This window comes from Dermacentor andersoni, chromosome 1 (assembly GCF_023375885.2).
Source record: "Dermacentor andersoni chromosome 1, qqDerAnde1_hic_scaffold, whole genome shotgun sequence".
In the NCBI taxonomy this organism is placed as follows: domain Eukaryota; kingdom Metazoa; phylum Arthropoda; class Arachnida; order Ixodida; family Ixodidae; genus Dermacentor; species Dermacentor andersoni.
The window spans coordinates 33537361-33560609 of record NC_092814.1 but is presented as its reverse complement, the minus strand read 5'-3'; the positions used below and the strand labels follow the sequence as shown (position 1 = coordinate 33560609).

The following is a 23249-nucleotide window of genomic DNA, read 5'->3' as shown; positions in this document are numbered from 1 at the left end:
TGTTATGACCTTAGCACATTGTTTATATGTAAAAACCTTCTGATGTGTTGATGACTTCCTTCTCTTTATCATACTTTGCCTGGTGGAGCCAGCAAGTGAGTCAATCAGATGTTCAACAGGCTTCCCACTAGTTTTCCCAGAGTCTCCTTACCAGGGTGCTGCTCATAGATATTTGTTTTCTTGACCTTGCACTGCACTTCAACCATGGCCACACCTGCTTAACCTATAGCATGCGATCAAAAAAGTGCTATACATCATGTTGCTCCAGACTCGTGTAACATGTGCTACAAGGCCTTGAGGAACACCCTCATTTATTTACGCCCTCATCATACTGTATGAAGCTTCGCATGATAAGTGCGACAATTAACATCTGCTGGTTTTTCAGTGTTATTCCTGTCCAGCTTGCTGAAAGCTATCCTGAGTGTTTCAAAAAGCAAACGACCGCTGCTAGACAAGAAATACTTAAAACAAGGGTCGCTATAACCACATATGTCACACGAAATGAAGGCCACTGAGTATACAGGCCGTTTACTTCATATCCGACAAGCTTGGTTCTCCCTTTGCTAGTGAGTGAACTCAACTTGCCTCGAATACATGGCCTGTGACAAACTATGTGCCAGATGCTGTGTCCCATGCAAAGCTGAAGATGTGTATGAGATCCTGACACCCTGCAGCGGTTTCTACACTGGGCAAACAGGCTACTATAAAAACAACTGCCTTTACTAATATGCTAATAACATGAAAACGGGCAGAAATTTGGCTATTCATTGGATCCAACTGCAGGTGCAAGCTACTCTTCGCACCAGATGTCTGTTGTTCACAGAAACTGGAGCTATACAAATGCAGATAAAAACAATGATGTTTGAAAGTAGTAGAGTTGAACTATATTCTGCACAAGCAGTGCTATCTGCAGCGCTGGTACCTTATAGCCGCAATTCATGGCTGCACCACCATGCGAAGGCACTATTCTTGAATTAACTTCTATTATATTTATGGTGGCCATAATTGCAATTACATATCATCCACATTGTGTGCAATATGGTTAAATGTCAATTATGATAGCCATTCCTAATCTGAAATGCAACAAAAGAGCAAATATAGGCAACAAATTGCAATTCAAAGAGACAAAAGGCAACCAGTGCACAGGATAAGTGACAGACTTCCTTTTATTGAAAAAGAAACGTGACATGTGTCATGCCACCACCAGTGGGTAGCAATCTTTCAAGCTTAGGTGATAGAGGCAAAACTTAGCAAAATGCTACAATCACGCTGTAAAACGGCCTTGGACACAAAAAAAACGACATCATATTGTACAGAATGAAAGGGCAAGACTTCATCTATGAACAGTCTATGGCACCACATACTTGAAATTGTGTAAAAAATGTTGACATGCCCTACCCATAAAGAAAAAGCAACAAACACAGAAAACATGCCTTAAAATGCAATGTGCAGAGTCTGAAACCAAGAAAAAACAACCCGAAAAAGGTTTCGCTAAGTCTTTCAATGATTAAAATTGTCAAACTGTATCATCACTTCTTAATGAACCTGCACAGCTGAAAAGGAAGGAAGGAAAGCTCAATAGCAGGGCTGCAGAAAATGTCACCGAATAAATATACTTTGCTTACCAACGATACCTGTGGTTTAGTTGTGGTCTGTGTATAAACTAATTGTGTATAAACTTTTCTTGTTTAGAATGGCTGAGCGGATAGGGAAAAAATGACCATAAGAGCACCAGGTGTATGCATAGTCTACGCACGAAAAGCCACTGCTTTCTTACTTTTTTTTCTCTGTATTACTATTCATGAGTATTTAGGTGCCTTATTAGCACTGCTAACATCCCACTGCAAAACACAAAATTGGGCAAGTTCTGGCATAAAGAAAATTGCAGTTTCACTCATAATGTGAAACAATGATGCAGTAGCTGGTGAAATATGCACAGGAAGCTTACTTCATGCAGTGTTTGCTGAAGTGAACACTTGTCAATGCAAGTCGGTAATCTCCTTAAAAAAGTAAAATAAGTAAGAGTCCTATTTATTTGTGGCAGTTGTGCCTCAGTGTTGAAGTGGAAAGACTTGGCTTTTCTTCCTCCTCTTTCATACCCGGACTTAGCCACTGATCTACACCAAAACAACCCTTTAGCTTCTTACTGTTGAATTCGTTTTGGTTTTCTCAAATCTATATTTGAGCTACCCATTGCTAGGCCTCTCGCTTTGCTTGAGGAAAACAAGACACCAACAGCTCCATCCAGTAAATCTGAGAAGCCAAGCACTAGAAGAAGATTAATGAAGCAGATGCACCCAATCATTGTCATCACATGCAAGAAGAAAACTTAACATAGGACTGCCTTCACAAGTGGGAAGGTGATGTGTAAGAACTTGAAGGTGTGGATGCCAGCTCTATATACAGTACGCAGACATTGAGCAGGTGTTAGCCAATCTAGGCACCTGTTGGCTAGATCACGCTCTCCGGGATCAGTATTCATCCCGACTGTATCTTCAGAGTGGCTGAAATGTAGAATTGTGGACTGCCACTCTTTTGATCGTATGTTTGAATCCTCGCAGCACAATGAGAACATTATTTGCAATATTCTAGCAAGAAATTCGGGAATTCCAGTGACAACACCAGTAGACATCAGAACAACCAGGGGAGTTAGCCCATAGCAGCTATTGCTGTAAAAAAGAAGACTGGCATAAGCACAAGAATTGAGATGGGCATACTACATGCCTTTGTTCTGGTAGTGGTCCACTACTTTGGTGCTACAGTTAATGATCTGCACTGTCACTGGACATAATAAGAGTTCTTTAATTATACACTCGCGAACCCGCCGCCTCTCAGGTCGCCTAAGTGGACATACTATGCTGGCTGATAGCGGCCCCCTCCCACTTTTAGTATGCTTCACCGCGTAACTAAAGTGTACTGCGGCGAAGAAGCCGTACATTTGTATTGAGTGAATAAACAAATGGTTTTTACAACAGTACAGAAATAAACGCGCACCATGCATCAGTCTACCACACGGAAGAGCGTCGCAACATACGGTAGCTGACTCACACAGGCCGTGTAGCCCACTTATCAGTCGTAAAGGGTATTATGGGTAATTCAAAATTTCAGACACACATATGTGTTTGTGTTTACGTTCGCACTCCTTGCGTAATAAGACTCCCAGAACTTCCACAATAGAAAGTAATTTACAACACACAAACGCAAAGAACACTATATGTCTCGTTTTCAACTCGACCGTCATGCAAATGGCATATAGCGCGGGAAAACGTGAACATGCTGTGTGTTAGCGTCGTAAACTTCATGCTAGGCAAGGAGCTAGCACACCACAGTCCCGCGACAGCCGCTAATGAGACCAAGACAAGAGCACATGTCTGTGAACGCGCAAACCCTAAGCCACTCTGCTCCTCCGCCACCCCCGCTGCACGGCTGCACCACTCGTTTCAAGCACAGCACACCAAACACACATTCAGCGCTGAACAGTGGGCGGTCGACGCAGTTGCATTTACATGACTTGCAGCGAGCAGTACATCCCTCGATGTCCGTTAAGCAAAGTCGGACACGGCGACGCCACATCGCGGTTTGCAGAACTTCGCTGCCGAGGCGCTAGGCCACTTCGATATTTCAATTGTCACCACCGCCGGGTTCCCAAGAAAGCACGGGTCACACAACGCAGATTCTGTACTGCCAGAGCTCACCGAGGCCAAAGCCGCACTGCCGCACCGCCACTACTCACGGCTTTCCGCCAACTAATACAGAACCTACAACCAACACACAAGCAACGCACACACGATTACATGAGCAATGTTGAACAACGCGCGGTCCAGGGAACGATCACGCCGAGGACGAACACGCCACGACAGCATCGTGCCTTCTCAAAAATCCCTAAACGATGCTGTCTCTAGGCACCTAGGATCAGGTCACGTGAGGGATTTTTGTACGACAAATAGACGCACGCATACTGGTAAGCTTCCTAGTTCTTTTCCTCCAGTTAGAGGTCATAAAAGCGACACTAACGGCCAACGGTTGAACGAGAGTGGGCGCAGGCGACTCCCGTAGAAGTCGGTTATCTGTGCAGGTCTGGAGTTCCAGTAGGTCGTGGTGTTCAGTAGTGACTCGTGGTAGTGGGTAGTGGTGTGGCGGTTGTGGCGTGTCGTGGCCGTTGTGGTCTGCTCTTTAATCTGTGCTTGTGCTGAGACAACTCTGCCGCTGTGTTTCGGTTGCAGTGTTTTTAGAGTTTTGCGGACTATTAGAACATCGTCTTGTGTAGTGCCGAGGAAGTCGCCCAAAATGTCTGATCTCATTATGATTTTGACGGGAGCTATCTCCCTTGTTACTGTGATTCTCATCGGCCTGCTTGTTTGGAGAGGCAGCACGTCAAGTGAGTTTCGAGATAAGCACATCACCAGCACCTGTTCTTGTCGCCTTGTGACGTGCCTCGACACAAACGTGAGCTGAGTGCTCTTGAGTGCCGGAGTAACGTGTGTGTATTGTGGTAGTCTTTGGGACCAGCTGTTGCCCATACCTCCGGTCTATTTATTGCTGCCAATTGATTGTCCTTCAGCTAATATCACTCATGGCTAAATTTTGTATTGAAAATTCTTGCTTTTTTCGTCTCTTTCGAGACGAGTTAGCGTTTTCCAGCGTACAAAGTATATATTTTTTATCTCAATTAAAATTGGGCTGTCCCCCCAACAGAAACAGCACGAAGGGCAAATTCACAAGATATTGTCATGTTTGTTTATCACGCTTAGGATTTCGCCTTTCACAAATGCCTTTCACACAGTTGTAATATCAACGCGGAACACTGTAGCACAATTCAAGGCGCTTAAGGGATTTTGGCCAAGTGATACTTCTGGGATGAGTGCCCCTAATAATATAAAAAATCTTATTCCTTTTTTTTTCCCAAGGACAATGACATGTTTGATATTTAACAAATGTATGCTGAAGATTCTGTGGTACCAGCACAAGGTACTGACGGACCTGTTAATGAATGAAGGCATGAGCACAGTATTCCGGGTGAAAACATTTCTGCAATATCAGAAATAACTAGAATAGTAGTTCATGAGATATGCGGTTATCATACGCGAAAAAAACTTTCTGTGTCGTGCCTCCGCAACACCTTTAAATAGGTATTTTGTGCACAAACATAATAGAACAGGGAGAATGTACTGAAGCATTTGACCTAAAGCTGGAGGGTGCGTACAGATCCTCATGTCAACATTGAAAGTCACCGAAGTGTGGCATCGGAAGCTTTGGGGCATTATTTGTCTGACAGCAATACAAGTATAGGCTATGTAGTAGTTGTAGTACTATTTATTTGGCTCAGGAGAGTCTTGTCAGCTGTTGACGGGTGTTACGCTGATGCCATGAGGGCCCACAGTGCCTACAAAATAGAAAGGGTTGGAGGGGAAGAAAGAGAGGGTTGATGTAGAGATGGTAGAGCAATTATGGCCTATGGATCTGGAAATTTGGGGTCACTTCATGGTAAAATGCACACAGAGATTGGACATGATGTCATAATAGCAGGCAGAGCTCACCAGAGACACAATGAATGGGGTTTGAAAAAGAGTGCAAATGGCAGCAGGTTCTGGAAACCTGTGGCTGCAGTCCACCAGTGTGGTTTCAGTGGAATGTCAGTGCAGGAGGTTGAGGAGATCCGGACTGTAGGAATGTTGCTGGGAGATCTACATTTGCTACATTGTGAAAATGATAAAAAACACTTCAACAGGCTGATAAAGCCTTTTCCTGCAGAACAAGCATCTGTTCTGTTTAAGATAGCTTTTTCCTGAATAATAAACTGTTCTTTTTACTAGACAAGGATGACATATTTGCACCCAATACAAAATAAAATATAAAAAACTTTCTTTTTCAACATTTATAATTTAGGCAGGTAGCTATGTGAAGTGCATGTATGTCCCAAGACATGTTTCAAGAAAAATCACTGTTTTCAATTTCCATCGTATTATCTTTTAATCTCATTGGGTGCGTGGCCTTGCATTTGTTTTGCTTTTATTTACCCCACAAGGGCCAGCATACCATTTTTGATAAGCTGTATTTTAGACCTCAAAATTCTGATTTAAGCACTGGAAGCTTAACAAAAAGCCCTTAGTAGCATTTCTGATACATTGGAAGGAGTTTTCGGTCGCATTTTTCCGCCACTGCGCTACCTCTCAGTCCCAACTATCATGCACCAAGATTTAAAAACATGCAAATGCTACGTAGCTCGACAGAACCAAGGTAATGTTCTTTGCCATCGCTTGGAAGTACTCAGGTTATCTTTTGCATTCCACCTAATTGCATAATTAGACTTAATTAATCAATCAACGTCTCAAATATTGTAATTACATGAGAAGTGTCGAAAATTGTAGAGCAACATGAAAAACTGCTGATACAGCTTTCTGTTGCTCAATATGTACTGCGTAAAAGTGTTTTTCAGAGCGGGAAAGAAGCCTGCAAATACACATAAAATTGCCGCTCGACTGGCCGCTCAAAGCATTTTGTGTATATTCGCAGGCTTCTTTCATGCTCCTTGTCCTTGTTGTAGATGAAAAAGCAGGAATGAGCCAGCCTCCCTTTTTTTGATTATATATATATATATATATATATATATATATATATATATATATATATATATATATATATATATATATATATATATATATCGAAATATAATGGAATTATGAAACTTTAGTTTCTTAATGCCATTATATTTCGATCGCTGCTACACGCGCATACTTAATGACATGAAGCGTTGCGATGGCGATAGCTGTAGTGAAACGGTTAAGTTTGTTTGCCAATCGTAATACAATAAAAAACAGTTATCTAGGGAGCAGATGTTTAAGAAATGGCATGAGAAACATTAATCGGTGTATTGTATGTAGTTTACTTCAGGAATGTCATTATTGCACCCAGCCGTAAACTGTTTGAAGCCAAAGCTAGCTCGACGGCCAATCCATAGCATAGCCAAAGCATTGAAATTGGAAAAATAGCTCTCACAGCTTCAAAGCTCTCAAGCAGCGATACTGAAGGATTTGACCATGTGCTCCAGTTTGTTCTGGCGTGTGTGCTTCTTCGAGTCGAGCATCGTCGAGAAATGCGAAGGCTTCAGTATGAGGCCAACAAGGCAAGGAGCCGCCGCCATGCAATTGAACAACCTCTCCTGGCTAATGCGCTCATGATTATTGCTCTAGCCGTGAGTAGCGGCAAGATCGCCTGCTGATCTCTAGAAAATAAAAAGCTCCTTCTAAAACAGTGAAGAATATATTAGTTGTTTTTATCTACAAGTTTGTTTAATATCGTGAGAATATGGTCACTATGGTCATGGCGGGGACATTGTAACCGAGAGTACGCATTCGACGGCCAATTGAGTTGTAATAATTGCAAGAACGCACTATGCCACGAGAAAGAGCTATCTCTTAAAGAAAGTGAAGAATATATTAATTGTTCCTCACTAATAGTTTGTTTAGTCACATCAGATTGTGGAGACATTGGGTTCAAGGGTACGCATTTGTCGGCAAAGTGAGTTACGAGAACGCACTACATCGCGAATGGCATTAAGCTTTAATGCCATTAAGCATGTCCGTGTGGCACCCCGCGAATGATAATAAAGTTTAAGCCATTAGCCAGTTAATGTCATTTTCTATGGCCGTGTGGCAGGGGTATTGCCATCCTTGGGCAATTGTGTTCTTTTTATTTTTATTTTTTCAATTAACTGTTCTGCCTAGATGCGTACTGATATACATGTATACTGTATTGCCCAACTGCCATGCTCTCAAATGAGAGTAGCAGTATTGTAAAATATATATATTCTTTTTTTTTCTTTTTTTGTAGGTGACAAGGTACCTCAGGCTCGAGCGGTACCTATAAACAGGGAAGGAGGTGCACCTGCAGGAATACGGCGACCACGGCGAAATGTGCGGGCAAGGATGGGTGCGGGTCGGCAGTTTAATGATGGTAAGCTTAAGGCAGCCAGAAACAAAAGTGATGTGTATATATGCATTTTGAGTGCATTTCAATTTTTCTTTTATTTTTTTCTTCTAGATGAGGATGAGGAAGAAGATGAAGAAATGCTGGAAGACATGGTAGCAATGCCTGATGGAAAGATTGGAGCTAAAAAGCGCAAAAAGCTTGAAATGAAAGCTGAGAAACGGGCACAGAGGGAGGTATGTTGATTGAATATACGAATGGACATGTTGTTATTCCTTACTTAAATTGAATAGCGCAAGCAGAGGACCAGGATGAATGAGACAGTGCTTCGTCCTGTCTCGTCCACCTTGTCCTCTGCTCGTGCTATTCAATTTCACTCAGTAGGTACATTGCTGCACTATCCATGCTAAGCATGCTTCAGCTTTTATTTTGAACTCATAGGGACCACGGATGTTTGTCTCAAAATATAGAACACTAAAATGAATGCAAGTCCAAAACACAATTGTGGGTTATTTTGTAAACAAATAAACACATGAAACAATTATATGCATTTACAGTAGTGGTCAAATGTCCACCATGGGGTTCCGCAGCAAACAGAAGACAGAGCCATGCACAATGCAGATCCTGATTATCAGATATGTGAACATCATTAAGATTGTCTTATAGTGGTGCCTGCAGGACTCAGCTCTGCATATGAGTAGACGAAAAAGAACTTGGCATAGATCCAGCAGTATGCACCTTGAGGGTCATGCCCAGTGTTTTCTTGAAACTGGCCATGCATAGTTGACTGTGGAGCTGTGATTGGATTTGATTTATCTTATTTGTTTACGAATAAGTGTATTGTGCTTTCACTCATGAATGCAACACACAATGCTTTCCTTGAAACCCCGCCATGCATGTTTGACAGTCATGTTTGACGCCATACATGTTTGATGGGTTTGACATGTTTACGATTGAATTGAATTTACCTGATTTGTGTGTGAATAGGCATGTTTTGCATAACAGGAAGTACAACACTTCCTTTTGAATTTTGTGTTGGTAGTAAATGGGGAACTCTATTTGGCTCACTCACAAACATACACCAAATGCCTTATGGAAGCCCTCTGATCAACTGTTTTTGTCTGCATTTCTCTGTCCTGGGAAGCCAGAAATGTTTGAAATAACAGACCAGTTAGTTTGCGTTAAGTGGCTTCGAAATTCATTGAATGCAGATGCATACCACCACACCACAATTTGATTTTCATGCATCAGGTTTGTGTGCAAAACAAAGTCCAGGAGCCCTAGGCATTGTTGGCATCTGTGTCCAAAAGAGTTTTTGTTGTCTGCAGAAACGCGGCTTGACTCATCTACACGTTAAGACAGTCAGCTTGTTCCACCTTACCATGTGCTTTCTTTCAGAAGGATCAAATGACATCTTCAGGAGACAGTGTTATGATTGATATAACAAGCTTTATTATGTGTAAACAGCTGTGCCATCCAGCATAGGCAGTTTGTCATACCTTGTTCTCTGCTGTACCCCAAATCCGTTGCTTGTCCAGTACTGCACCATCCCTGCTGGCATAGCATTCTCTGAACACAGTGCCATTCACCTATGAATGTTTCTGTCCGTTCCTGTGTGAGAACAACACACAAGGCTCTTTCTGCAACTGACATGAACTTAACTGAGGTATTTTTGCTGCATTTTGTGTGACTGCTTTGTCAGAAGGCTCAAAAGTGCTACTTCTTATTTATTTATTTATTTATTTATTTATTTATTTATTTATTTATTATACCCTCAAGGTACGGTTGTAAATTGCAGAGGGGACGGGCAAGGTAAATACAGAGGCAAATCACACAATAGTTGATTATAGAAAAAAAATTTTATAAGTACAAAGAAGCAAAAACTTTCGAAGAAAGCGTCAAAGCTAAATATGTGGAAGTCAATAATTAATAAAAAGAACAAGGAAAAATAAGGAAGGAAGGCAACAACATTACAAAAACATAGTATACAAAATAATAAGAATGGTAAATAGAAACTTGTAAGCGTGGCAAAAATACATGGTATAACAAAAAAGGAAAGGAAAGAAAGAAAGAAAAGAACATACCATATAAAAATACAAGCCATAACTTAACATTATGGCATAAGAGCAGTTATTATACAGTACTAGCAAACGCAACATTAATTTATAACATGAAACGTTGAAGTGTTGTTTTAAAATTATTGCTGTCAGTTATGCTTGTAAGTAATGCGGGTAAGTTATTCCAGTCTTTGCTCGTTTGGGGAAGAAATGAATATGAAAAGCCGACGGTGTTGCAGTGCGGAATGTTTACCTTTTGGCGGTGGTCAATGCGAGATGAAATGTGTTGAAAAATAATGATGAAAAGATAAATGTGTTGCTTTCACATGCAGCCTTAGAGTATAGTTGTTCCCCTATCCACGCTTCAGTGCAGAAGCTTCTGGCCAGCTGTTTTGCATTGCGTGTACTGCTTGGAATGTTCCAACTTTCCTAAGTATTAGAAATGCAAAAGAGCACATTGACATGATTATTTTATTGTTTAGTTTACACATAACATGTGCTGATGGGGTTTACATGCTAGACTTTCCTCTATGCAGCCATGTATTTACTTGCTTATTTGCTTGCTTGTCTGTTTGTTTATTTATTTATTTATTTATTTGTTTGTTTGTAATAGTAATAAATACTCCTCGGGCCTGAAGGTATTACAGAGAGGAGTGATCAGCATAATATATAATTTGCTGCATATTTAAAAGCAGCATTGTCTTTGGCTACAGTGACGGAAGGCAGGGAGGTGACAGTTTGATTGTAAACAGACAACACGATGGTTTTATTTGTTACTAGAGGGATTTGGAGGACCGGGAAGAGCGCCGCCAGAAGCAGGCAATTGATGAAGAGCGAAGAAAGCAGGAAGAGCAGCGAGAAAAGGAGCTTGAGGCTGAACGGGTGAGTAAACTTACATTTTCATGGGTCAGCAAACATGGCAAGCTGTTGTGTACTGCTTTGGTATGGAGAGGTACATGAATGAGGGGTTATTTTTATGTCGAAGTCAGCATCAATATTGTATGGTTACATTTCTGATATGACCAGCCTGTCACAAGTGGTCCTCTTTTTTTTTTTTTTGTTAAGACCAGCCTGTGTTACTCAGTTATGGTGTGAAAAGGACCAGCAGTGATATAAAGCATAATGGAATAAAAGATATCCTCTACGAGTATTGCGTGTACGATGTGCACACCAAAATAACACCAAATAATCTGGAGCACTGATGAAAATGATGGTGTTTGAAATAGCTTCTTGTGTATCTTGAGACAGTTCTAAATGGAAAATTTTAGTTGCCAACCATGTAAGCAAAGAGATTTGCAAGATAGACATATGTGTGTTTGCTGCAACAACTGTACATGAGCTGGTAAGGTATTCTCTTTTTTTCAATAGCAGCAATTTCCACAGGAGCAACTTCTGATGTGGGTCATTGTCTTTCAAGCAAAATTGTGTGTTAAATAGTAAATATTGTTCCCACACCTCAAGTATTTTTGAGAGTTCTAACATGCAGTCAATTTTATTTATTTCATATACCTCACAGGCTCCAGAAGGAGTATTGCGTGAGGGGGGCGGTACAGATAACAATTGCGGAGCAAAAACATAGCTTTTGTTACATAAATATGAACAAAACGAGAATCAAATAATAAACAAAGAATGCAAAGTAAACAAAGATAAAAAGCAAGGAAGGTAAATGAACAGGTGTTAGCTTTTCAGTATACAGTAAAGCAAACAACCTTAGAACAAATGCTTACATAAATAAATAACAATGAAGTTAAAGGTAACAAAACTAAACAGATACTTGTTTTTAGCTAAGTGCTAGCCAAATATGCAGTGATTTTTTGTGTGAAGGTTAATGGGTCGTTAATGTCAGTGATGTTATCAGGAAGACCATTCCACAGTGCAATCGCACGTGGCAAAGCTGAGCAGTTGAATGCATTGGTGTGACCGAAGATGCGTTGGAAACTGAGATGATTATGCAGGCGTCTAGATGTGCGGGAGGGACGAACGAGTGGTAAAGTAGATGGGCGTACATTATGCATGATTTTGTGCAGAAGACAAAGTAATGCTATATTCCTGCGCGATTCCAAAGATGAAAGCGACAACGACAGCTTGATGTTAGTTACGCTCGAAAATGGGCTATAATCTCTGGCAATGAAACGTGCAGCACGGTTTTGGATCGACTCGAGAAGATGGATTAGATATGCCTGATGAGGTGACCATATAGAAGCTGCAAATTCGAGCTGCGGTTGCACTAATGTTTGGTAGGCTATCTTTCTAGTGAGGGAAGGAGCGCTGCGAAGGTTACATTTTAAATATCCGAGAGTGCGCGATGCTTTAGCCGTTATTTTGTCAATGTGGGATGACCATGAAAGGCTAGGTGTTAGAAGAATTCCAAGGTACTTGTATGAAGATGTGCGAGCGACGATACTATTGCCAAGTGAGTAACTGAAAATGGAGTCTGACTTTTTACGAGTAAATGTCATCAGATTGCATTTGTTAGTGTTTAGGGTCATTTGCCAATCCAAACACCAGTTAGTGACACATTGAAGGTCACGTTGAAGAGCAATATGATCAGCGGGGGAGCGGATTTGACGGTAGATAATGCAGTCATCTGCGAATAGTCGAACACAGGATGTAATGTTAAATGGCAAGTCATTGATGAAAATCAGGAAGAGTAAAGGTCCAAGGACACTTCCCTGAGGTACGCCTGATGTTACGTTACTGAAAAGCGAAGAGTACTGGTCAATGACAGTGGACTGCTTTCGAAAAGACAAAAAGTTTCTTATCCAAGAAATTGTTAGTTCGTCAAGGTTTAAGCATGAGAGTTTAGAAATGAGGCGACAGTGAGCCACGCGATCAAATGCTTTAGAGAAGTCGATGAATATTGAGTCAGTCTGAGCATTGTCGTCCATATTTTGAAAAAGATCCGTAGTGAATTCAATTAGTTGTGTCTCACATGAAAGGCCTTTTCTGAATCCATGCTGATGTTTAAAAAAGAAGTTATTACATTCTAAGTGATGAACGACATTAATAAAAATGATGTGTTCGAGTAACTTGCAGGGAACGCTAGTTAGTGATATGGGACGGTAATTACTCACATCACTGTTGTCACCTGACTTGAAAATGGGTATGATTTTGCCGACTTTCCAATCATTCGGCAGCTCCCCTGTTAACAGTGACTGCTGAAATATATGACTAAGGATTGTGCTGGAAGGGACTACTGTATGCTTTAGGATTTTCGTGTTGATGCTATCAAATCCGGAACTACTCGATAATTCGAGATTGTTAATCAAAGTAGCGATTCCAGCGGCTGTTACGGTAATAGGAGTCATATATTAGTAATCAGAGTCTGCCATCTTTGGCATATTGGAATGGTCTTCCTTTGTGAACGTGGAAAGAAAGTAGTTGTTAAATACAGATGCGCAGTGCTCTCGCGGTATGGGAAGACCAGTGCTATCCACGAGTGTGGGAGTGTCAGTGCTGTATGAAGGAGATATCGTTTTCCAGAATTTCTTAGGATTATTTTTTATCAGTGACTGAAGGTCATCGGAAAAGAATTTATGCTTTGCACGACGAAGGGAACTGCAGTAGGCTTTTTCGCAGGCTTTATGTTTATTCCATGAACCTAACGTGTTGACACTTTTGGCTGCCCTGTATAAACGTTTCTTTTTGTTTTTTAATGCATTCAAAGTTTTATTAAACCATGGTTTGGAGCAGTTGGTGCGAAATGAGATCTGAGGTATGTATTTATTTGCTAGACCTAGTAGTTGTTCTTTAAAAAGGCACCAATTTTTGTTGACTGATCGTTGAGAAAATGTTGCGATAAATATAGATGAAAAGCTTTGTAAATCTCGGTTAATGGCATTATAGTCTGCTCTTTTATAGTCAAATATTCGTTTTGTTGTTAGATTATGTGTACATGAAGGTGTGCGAACGGTAAATTCCAATAACGAGTGGTCACTGAACCATCAGTGATTGAAATGGTGCTAACTCTATTAGGTACTGTTGTTAGAACAAGGTCTAAGACGTTAGTAATGCGTGTTGGTTGGAGGACTAGTTGCTCAAAAGAAAAATCAAGGGTGAGCTGGACAAAGTCATTAGATGCACGCGAATTGCCTCTTAAGTTAGGCCAATCTATGTCTGGGAAATTAAAATCGCCAAGAATGAATATATCAGCTTGAGGATGTATTGAGGATATATGAGGATATATTTGAGGATGTGACAAAAATGGCAGAAAAATGTAAGATTATTAATCTGTTCTGCTGCTGTATATCTTTATTAATGCCGAAGATGCAATAAATCTGTCGGAAATCTATTTTCAATAAACAAAATTATATGGCACCTGAAGAGACTTCTGTTAATTTGACATCCCATACTCCTGTATGCCCTGAGGCATTAATCCTCACATTAAACAAAAAAGTTGACTTCGGTTAATTTGATCCCAACACATTTCTGTGGGACCAAACTTTTGTTACTCCAATCCTGAAATTTGTCTTTCTTATCTCTTTTTCTCTAGCATGAGCTAGGTATACTTCGTAGTGTTCTACTTCACATTGTTTTTAGGAAAGCCTCTTTGTGTTCTTTAATCTAAAGACAGCAACCTTTCCTAATCGGTCTTCAATGTAGAAGAATCGGTGGCTGGGCTGGAAGTATAGCCTAAGTGAAGCAAGGTTCTGTGATTAATACCAATGATTTTAGCACAGCCTTACGTCTCAAGTGCAGCTTCGTGTCCAAAGATCCGCCGTACTTGGTGCATGCCCTGAACCAGTTGCATTAAAAGGTAACTGAAGTGTTCATTGTGCTCTTGAGGAATTGAGGCTGACTAACCCAATTACTGAGTTGAAAGCTACCCACTAAATATATAGAAACAAGATAAAAAGCTTGGGTCAGTACTGCTGTAAGCAAATAGGAAACATGTTGTTGTTGACATTGTTCTTTAGACTATGTATGTGTTGATTATTGCCCTATCACTGATTGGTCTCCTGTCTTGAGAGAGTGTTTTGGCAACAAGTAATTGGCAATGCTAGAACTGTGGCTTCATTGCCATTCATTGCTTGAAGTGCTTTGCACCTGTGGATTGCATGCAACAGGAGTGTTCCAAAAGCATCTATCTGACCTTGTTTCAGGAAGCAGAAGAAAAGCGGCTAAAGGAGGAGAAGGAAAAACAGGAATTGGAGGAGTATCTAAAGTTGAAAGAAGCATTCTCAGTTGAAGGCGAGGGATTTGATGCTGCAACTGAAGAAGAGGTAAGTAACTAGCATCACCTGAGAAATACTGTTACTTATAGTGTGGGGCATATCCCGTCTTGAGTAGCAGATCACAAGCACTCTAACTGTGCATGCTTCTCTGCAACATTACTCGAGTACTACCAGGTAAGAATTAAATTCAACTAGGAGAAAACTCCTCAGAACTTTTTTTTTCTTTTTTTTTTACATCCATTCTCATTAATAATGTGCAACACTGACCTGGTTCATTTTTGGCTGCATAGTTTTGACTGCAGAATGTTTATATCAAAACAGCATGCCATTTTCAAATTAATTAGGCATGAAAGGTGCTTCCGCCAGCCTTTTTTTTTTTTTTTTCACTCTTTCATTCTGGACTGACAACGCATTGCACATCACCACAGAATTTTGTGTTAACGGGGCCTTTTCATTAAGACAGGTTTAGAGAATCATACATGTACTAGTAAAGCAAAGCTCAATTCTTCATAGTGTCTGTGCCCTTGGTAATAGACATTGTGGGCATCCTTGCTATGCCATGCATGCAACTATGTGCATTATGTAAAACATTTAGACACATACTGCACACATTGCGTGCAGTTTTTCTTGAAGCAGCTAAATGCCAATGAAAGAAAACAACCCCTTCTATCAACCACTAAACTTTCTTTAAATATGGCATAAACTTGTTGATCATTTCAGAACCCATCAACCGCTTGTAACTTCCTTAATGGTTGATATTTCTGAGCAGAAGGAGCAATGAAATAAGGAAAAAACTTAAGTCAGCACTTAATGCAATCAGTAATAGATAGTGTACAACTCTACATCCAGAAATGCGATTATGAGGCCCCAATAGGAAAATGGTGTATCATAAGGTATTCCTGAATCGGTTGTTAAAGGAATGAATGAAACTGGACCAATTGCAACACATGGCAGCAGATCAGCTAAAAATCAGTAAGTCAGCTTACTAGAAGTGTGACTATAAATTGGTGCCTTTGTTTTTTCTAAAACATGTTCATTAATAATGTGCTGGCTAAATTATTGCTAGTGTTATTTCCTGTGGTTCCTGACTGACTTTTTTTTTTCTCTACAGGCTCAAAACAAGCTACAAGAATTTCTTGACCATATAAAGGTGGGAAGGCTCAATTTGTTTTTCCTTTTGTTTGTGCTATTTGAGTTTTTTTCAAATCTTAACTATTCATTCATTCATTCATTCACAGTACCTTACAGGCCCATTGAACTGCATTTAGTAAGGGGGGTAACAGTTTCTACAGAACAGAAGAAAGTTAGCATCAAATAAAAAGATAACAAAACAAAGGTTACAAATAATACAGTGGTACATAATTATACAATATTATCAAAGAGCGTATTCAGCTTATCACAAAAAGTTTCGCGGTTTACACGGATGCGATGTGGTCTGGAAGATTGTTCCAATGTGCAGTAGTGCGAGGCAGTGATGATGAGGGGAAATGCCTGCGTTTCACCATGTATGCACATGAAACTGAGTGTGTTGTGAAGGCGTAGTGACGTGCTAACAGGTGCATGAATCGGCAAAAAGTTAGATTTATTGATATAAATGTACCTGTGAAACAGACACAGAAGAGCAATCACACGGCGAATTTCCAATGACTGAAATGAAATGTCTTCTTTTATTCGGGTAATGCTAGAAAGATGGTCGTACTTACGCGAGATGAGTATGGCTGCTCTATTCTGAACAGCTTCCAACATGTTGATAAGGTACTCCTGATATGGTGGCCATTTGGATGAAGCGAATTCTAGTTGCGGATGAACATAAGTTAGATGTGGTAATTTTTGTACATTAGAAGGTGCGATATGCAAGTTTATACGCATATAACCGAGAGACTTAGAAGCATTAGAAGAGAGGACAGGAAAGATCAGGTGTAAGGTGGACACCAAGATATTTGTACGATGGGTATCACAAATTATGGTACAGTGAAACCTCGTTAAACCATAGTTGGCCGAAGCTTGGAAAAAGTACATACTAAACGGTAGCACTGCTTAACCGGAATAGCATGAGATCGCCCAGTTACCTGTCAAAAACGGAACTCAGAGAGAGTGCGATGAAAGGGGAAAAAAACATGCAGTATTCATTCACTTCACTCGACAAAAGTGTTGTGTTCGTTTGATGCCGCGGCGGCCTACCAGCGACGACAGTGGCTTCAAACTTACTGAAGCTGCGAGCCCGCTTTTCAGCCAGCCCCCTCTTCTCGGCAAATACTCGCATGGCAGATTCCTCATTGGCGTTTCATGTTCTCTGCGCACGCGGGCGGTAGCGCTGCAGAAGCCGTGGGGCGCCTTTTTCATTGCGGGGTGCTGTTCTCATCGCGACGATTGCATTCATGAGGCTGAGGTAAAACGCAGCTTCTGCCATTGTCGGGCCTGAATCGCCCGTGCTGTCGCTGTCCGTGTCGTCCTCATCACTGTCGCTAGTCGACACTTCGGCAACAATAGAGGCAGCAATGATGAAAAGCCGAACCTCATAGCCGACATCTCTTCACAGTCGCAGCAGCACTGCTGAGCAACTTCTTCGCCTGCCAAATGCTACACACCATAGTCAACAGTAGATCCTTGTCACGTGCCAGCGCCGACTTCTTCATGTCACGTTCGATAGCACGAACAATGTCTAACTTTTCTTCTGTGCTGAGCACCCAGTGTCTTTTTTCTCCGAGCTTCAGCATGACGCGAGTCTTGTTCGCACACCACAACGCTCTCTGGCATGGCGCCAAAATGATGTTGATGTTGATGTGGCTTCACGCGCAAACGCACAGGGCGCTTGGAGGCCGTTCTGATCTCCGAGGCTTGTTGTTCTGCCGGGCCACCTGATGGAGACGACGCACCGCAGTGTTCGCGCAACGAAAAGTGGAAACACTATGTGTTAACCGATACGTACGCAATAAGCTGGTACGGTTTATGCGGGTACAAAACACATCATGTTCAATGGCCGCTGAATCGGGGATTTGATTTTACTACTTTTCAAATGAAAGTACTGTTTAAGCGGGTACGGTTTAACGAAGTTTTACTGTATTATTAATCAAATAGCGAAACACTGAGTGTGTTTGCAGCTAAAAGAAATTACCTTGCATTTAGAGGCGTTAAGGGACATCTGCCAAGATACAACAAAGCTGATAAAAACGGCAACTTGCTTCATTATATCGAAATTTTGTTGGATTGATATTCAACCTTTTATGCAATAAGTGCAGTCGCCGATCAATTTTTCTTGCACGGAAAGGGGCCGCAGAATTATCCGAATTATCGGGCAATCAAAAAAAGCAAATTTGAATGAGAAAACAGTTCATTTTGATGAATTCAAGTGTCGGTGACCATTCGTCACATGTCGTTTCATACGGTATCTTCACATTGGCGGCACAAATAAGCAAAGCCAGCCATGCTTTTGCATGCAATTCTCCCCCGCGGCTGATAGTTTCACTCGCATTGGGACGATGCTATCATGAAAAGAGCCGGCGGCAAGGAGCGAATGCTTCGCACATTTTCGCTCACGCCTAAAGTACATAGTGCGCGGGGCGCAATAGGATCTTATCGCACTTGTACTTTATACGGAACATGTGGCTCCACTTTGGCGGTTGTACTTGTCACGCAGCGCGCGATTTTAGAGGTGCGTTTGTAAGCAGGCGCTTGTAATTCAATCATTTGACCATCTGCGTCCGTGGAAGTTTCGATTTATTGTCCCACCATTCCTTTGCGGTGGCAGTGAAATTTTGTTATATTGAAATCGCATACAAACACACTTTGGTATATTGAGGTTCTAAATGCGTGCGTTCTATGGACAAGAGGTTACGAAAAGTTAAATACTTTGTTATATCAAGAATTTTGTGATATTGAAGTTCGTTATATCGAAATTTAACGGTGTAGGTCAGGTCAAGGTCATTTTGGTGAGTAGAATGGTCATCGAAGCATTTCATAGTGCAGTAAATAATGCAGTCATCAGTGAACAACCTAATTGAGCATACGTTAGTGGGTAAGTCATTAATGTATATTAAAAAGAGTAATGTACCAGGGACAGTGCCTTGGACGACACCGAACTTGACGTCGCAAAGGATAGACGAAAATTTATCCACTAGTGTAAATTGCTGACACAAAGACAGGAAGTTACAAAGCTAAGATAGTGGTAATGAATTTAAACAAAGGACAGGCAACTTGGAAATGGCAATGACATACAGTATCGAAAGCTTTAGAGAAATCAAGAAAGAGGCAGTCAGTTTGTTCATTTGCGTTCATGTAAAAGTGAAGGTCAGTCGTGAATTCAAATAACTGCATGTCACATGATAGCCTTTTCTGAAACCATGCTGATTAGAGAAAATTCAAGGTGACCATAGATTTGAGAAGCTATGACATGCTCAAGTAATTTGCAGCTTATGCATGTTAGTGAAATAGGTCGATAATTACTAAATGAGTGCCTATCACCAGTTTTGAAGAGGAGAACCACTTTAGTGATCTTTCAGTCCTTAGGTAGTTCACCAGATGATAATTATTGGTTAAAAATGAGGCACATAATACGACTGGAAATATCTTTATTATTCTTTAGCCCATTGGTTGGAGCGCATATGGCAGGCATTCTCAGATCCTGACTGGAAGCTTACAATTATCATTAAAAAGAAAGGTGTACAATCAGTGCATTCTACCGGTGCTAACACATGGAGCAGAAACTTGGAGACGGTCAAAGAAGCTCGAGATCAAGTTAAGTACCGTACAAAGAGTGATGGAACGAAGAATGTTAGGCGTAATGTTAAGAGACAGGAAGAGAGCGGTGTGGATCATAGAGCAGATGGGGATAGCTGATATTCTAATTGACATTAACAGAAAAAAATGGAGCTGGGCAGGTCATGTAATGCATAGGTTAGATAACCGGTGGACCATTAGGGTTATAGAATGGGTGCCAAAGAAAAGGGAAGCACAGTTGAGGACAACAGAAGACTAGGTGGGGTCATGAAATTACCATGACTAGGTCATGACTAGGTGAGGTCATGAAGTTCGCAGGCGCTAGTTGGAATTAGTTGGCGCAGAACAGGGATAATTGGATGTTTCAAGGAGATGCCTTCGTCCTGCAGTGGACATAAAACAGGCTGATGATGATGATTATTATTCTTTAGTATTTTTTAGTTTTTTTATCACTACCAGATGAAGTAGAAGCTTTAAGACTTAGTTTTGTTAGAGATACCTTCAGCATTGACGATAATCGGTGCAATGAAAGCAAAGTTTTGCTCCGGAATAAATGGCACATTGGAACAATGTTCCTGTGTAAATACAGATGAGAAATGCACTTTGAATGCAACTGGACAATCTTTTTCAGAAAGCGGAGTGTGTTTTGCATTGCATATTGCAATGTGTTTAGTAGAATCATTAGGGCAAATTACTTCCCAGAACTTTTTAGGATAATTGCTAATAAGTGAGGGCAAGTCCTGAGAATAATATTTCTTTTTGGCTGTGCCTAGTGCTTTACATTAAGCGTGTAGGCATTTCTTGTACTTATCCCAATAAAAAGCAGTATTATTACGTCTTGCGGTATTGTACAAAGGTTTCTTTTTATTTCGTAGTGATTTAATTTGTTTAGTAAACCAAGGGTTAGTTTTATCATTTGATGTAGAGATTAGTGGCACATTCTTGTCAACTAGCTGCAATATTTTGTTTAAAATGTGTCCAATTCTCTTTCACGGACCCTGAAGCTAACAACAGTAGACAAAGTTCATTAAGAAAAACTTCTAATTTGATAATTCCATCATAATTAGCTCAGTTATTATTCCACATAGTTTTAGATGTTACACCTGAAAATGTTAATGGTAGGTTAACTGTGAAGTTAAAGACCTTATAATCACTACAGCCTTCTATGTACGAAACCGGTCCTAAAGTTTCCGGTGCAGTCGTTAAAACCAAGTCCAAAATGTTAGTACCATGAATGTGTTCATCAGCAACGTTATATGTTGTAGTCATGTGTTACATAGAAAAATATCTGCTGAGGTGTGACATGTAGTACACACAGCAGACCAGTCAATGAGTAGGCACAGTAAAACCTCGTTATAACGAAGTTGAAGGGGGGTTGTAATTACTTCGTTACAACTATTAGTTCGTCACTATCCATTTTTATGCACAATTAGCAAGGAAGAGAGGATGTACTCCCCACCAAATCTCACAGCAGCCTGCCACGCGAAAAAGAAAACGGCCGTTGCAAGGAAAAAAAAAAACAACAGAAAGTAAGACAGCAAGGAATTGCTACTTTATTCACGCAAAACGGCTCATCACTGATCGATCAACAGCACACCAGCTGGCGGCTCACCTTGCAGAAAAAAAGTCCTTGATAGACTTTTGCCGCGTCTTCTTGAGGCGAATGATGGCTTTTTCAGCTGCAGCCGCTATTTCGAGTCTGTCCTCGCCATCATCGTGAGCGCCAAAGAAGCAGCGGAGCAGGTCTGCCGCATCCAGTGCTTGTGCAGGCGTCTGTACGTTGGGTTCGCCAATATTAGGCTCCGGGCTGTCGTCAACACATTCGTCACCGTCGTCATTAGGCACCCCGTCACCGCGCGCACAATTTCCGCCTCTGTTAGCTCTTCGGTCATCACCGTGTCAGCATCAGCACTGACGTGCAGAAGGTTTTGCAGTTGGGCACAACGCCAGCGTCAAGGAGAGCATCCCACGACGCTAGGGCTTGGTCGTCTGCGGCACCCTCATTGACGGCAGTACTGAGATCTTCACTGTAACAGCTGCTACTGATGCCAAATGAGGCATGCCAGAAGCAACTGGCGATCGTGCTTGCCAGTACAGCCATCCAAGCAGCCTGTGGCATCTCGATCGCCATGTACAAGTCGATCGTGGACTTGCGCTTCATACTCATATTGAGCAGAATCCGGTCGATCACACGCTTGTGGTACCCTGACTTAAAGTTCATGATAACTCCTTGGTCGAGGGGTTGCACAACTGCAGTGCAGTTTGGAGGCAAGAAGCATAGCTCAATATTTTTAAGCACAGCGGCAGTGTGGTGGGCCGCACAGTTGTCCAGTACGAGCCATATCTTCCGGTTCAGCTTGTCCAGCCACTCGTCCCACTCCCACAGCCATGGTGCGAAAATTTCTCTCGTCATCCAAGCCTTACGGTTAGACATATAACTCACTTAGGGCTTTTGTTGGCCTTTGAAGCATCGTAGTGACGCAATTTTGCCGACCATGAGGGCCGGCACCTTTTCTGACCCATCCATGTTGGCACAAAGCAACACGGTTACGCGGATCTTGCTCTGCTTACTGCCCTGGCAGCATTCACCTTTGAGGGCCAAGGTTTTTGCGGCAGCATCTGGTAGATCAGGGCTGTCTCATCCGTTTTGAACAAATCCTTGGCACTATATTTTTTTAGCAGCTGTCCAACGTTTGTTTCCACCCACGCCACTGCAGCTTTGCGGTCGACAGACTGTGCTTCCCCGCTGACAGCCCTGCTGATGACATCGTGGCGCTCCTTGAAACGCTGCAGCCTGCCGACACTCGTCACAAAATCGTCGTGCCCCATGATGCACGCGAAGTCCCTCGCTTTGCGCTGCAACAGTGCCCCAGTCAGAGGAGTGCTGCTTGCTCTTGCGTCCAAAAACCACTTGAAGACCGCTTTCTCTACAGCTTCGAAAGCGGGGGCTTGCAGCTTCTTTCTGTCGCCTTTTACGCCATGTGTGACAGCACTGGTGACAGCGTCTTTGCTGCTTAAAATCGTCGACAGCCCAACGCTATTCCAAAATCTTCAGGCTCTTTTTTTCTTCTTCACACCGGACTCGTCAGCTTTCAGCATAGCCACCTTCTGCTCGATTGATATCATTTTGCGCTTCCGTTTGCTGTCGTCCATCTCCTTTCTGGCAGTGGGAACTCGCACGAACAAACCGATAGAAACACCGATATCCTTGATGCACACGTAGACGACAAGCAACAACAAAACTGCAGTCGGCGCCGCCCCATGCATGCAGCGGAAGAGTGGGCGGGTTCACCAGTTCCACGGGAAGGGGAGGCCGGGAGACGCGAACATTGCACGCTTTAAGACATTGACCTGACGGGTACCACAATATTCAGTA

The 23249-nt window shown here is 41.7% G+C and overlaps 1 protein-coding gene across 2 annotated transcripts in view; it reads left to right on the top strand.

Annotated features, from left to right (window-relative positions):
• The first annotated feature begins 3786 nt into the window (after window positions 1-3786).
• Window positions 3787-23249, top strand: part of LOC126545676 (DDRGK domain-containing protein 1-like) — a 32190-nt gene continuing 12727 nt past the window's right edge. The window contains exons 1-6 of one of the 2 annotated variants that reach the window (XM_055061297.1): window positions 3787-3961; window positions 7831-7953; window positions 8041-8162; window positions 10764-10865; window positions 15086-15205; window positions 16269-16307. In XM_055061297.1, the coding sequence (XP_054917272.1) occupies window positions 3802-3961; window positions 7831-7953; window positions 8041-8162; window positions 10764-10865; window positions 15086-15205; window positions 16269-16307 (666 nt within the window). In that variant the 5' untranslated portion in view covers window positions 3787-3801. Of the gene's footprint in view, window positions 3962-4088; window positions 4379-7830; window positions 7954-8040; window positions 8163-10763; window positions 10866-15085; window positions 15206-16268; window positions 16308-23249 lie in introns of those variants that run through there. The other variant, XM_050193617.3, reaches the window with a different exon arrangement.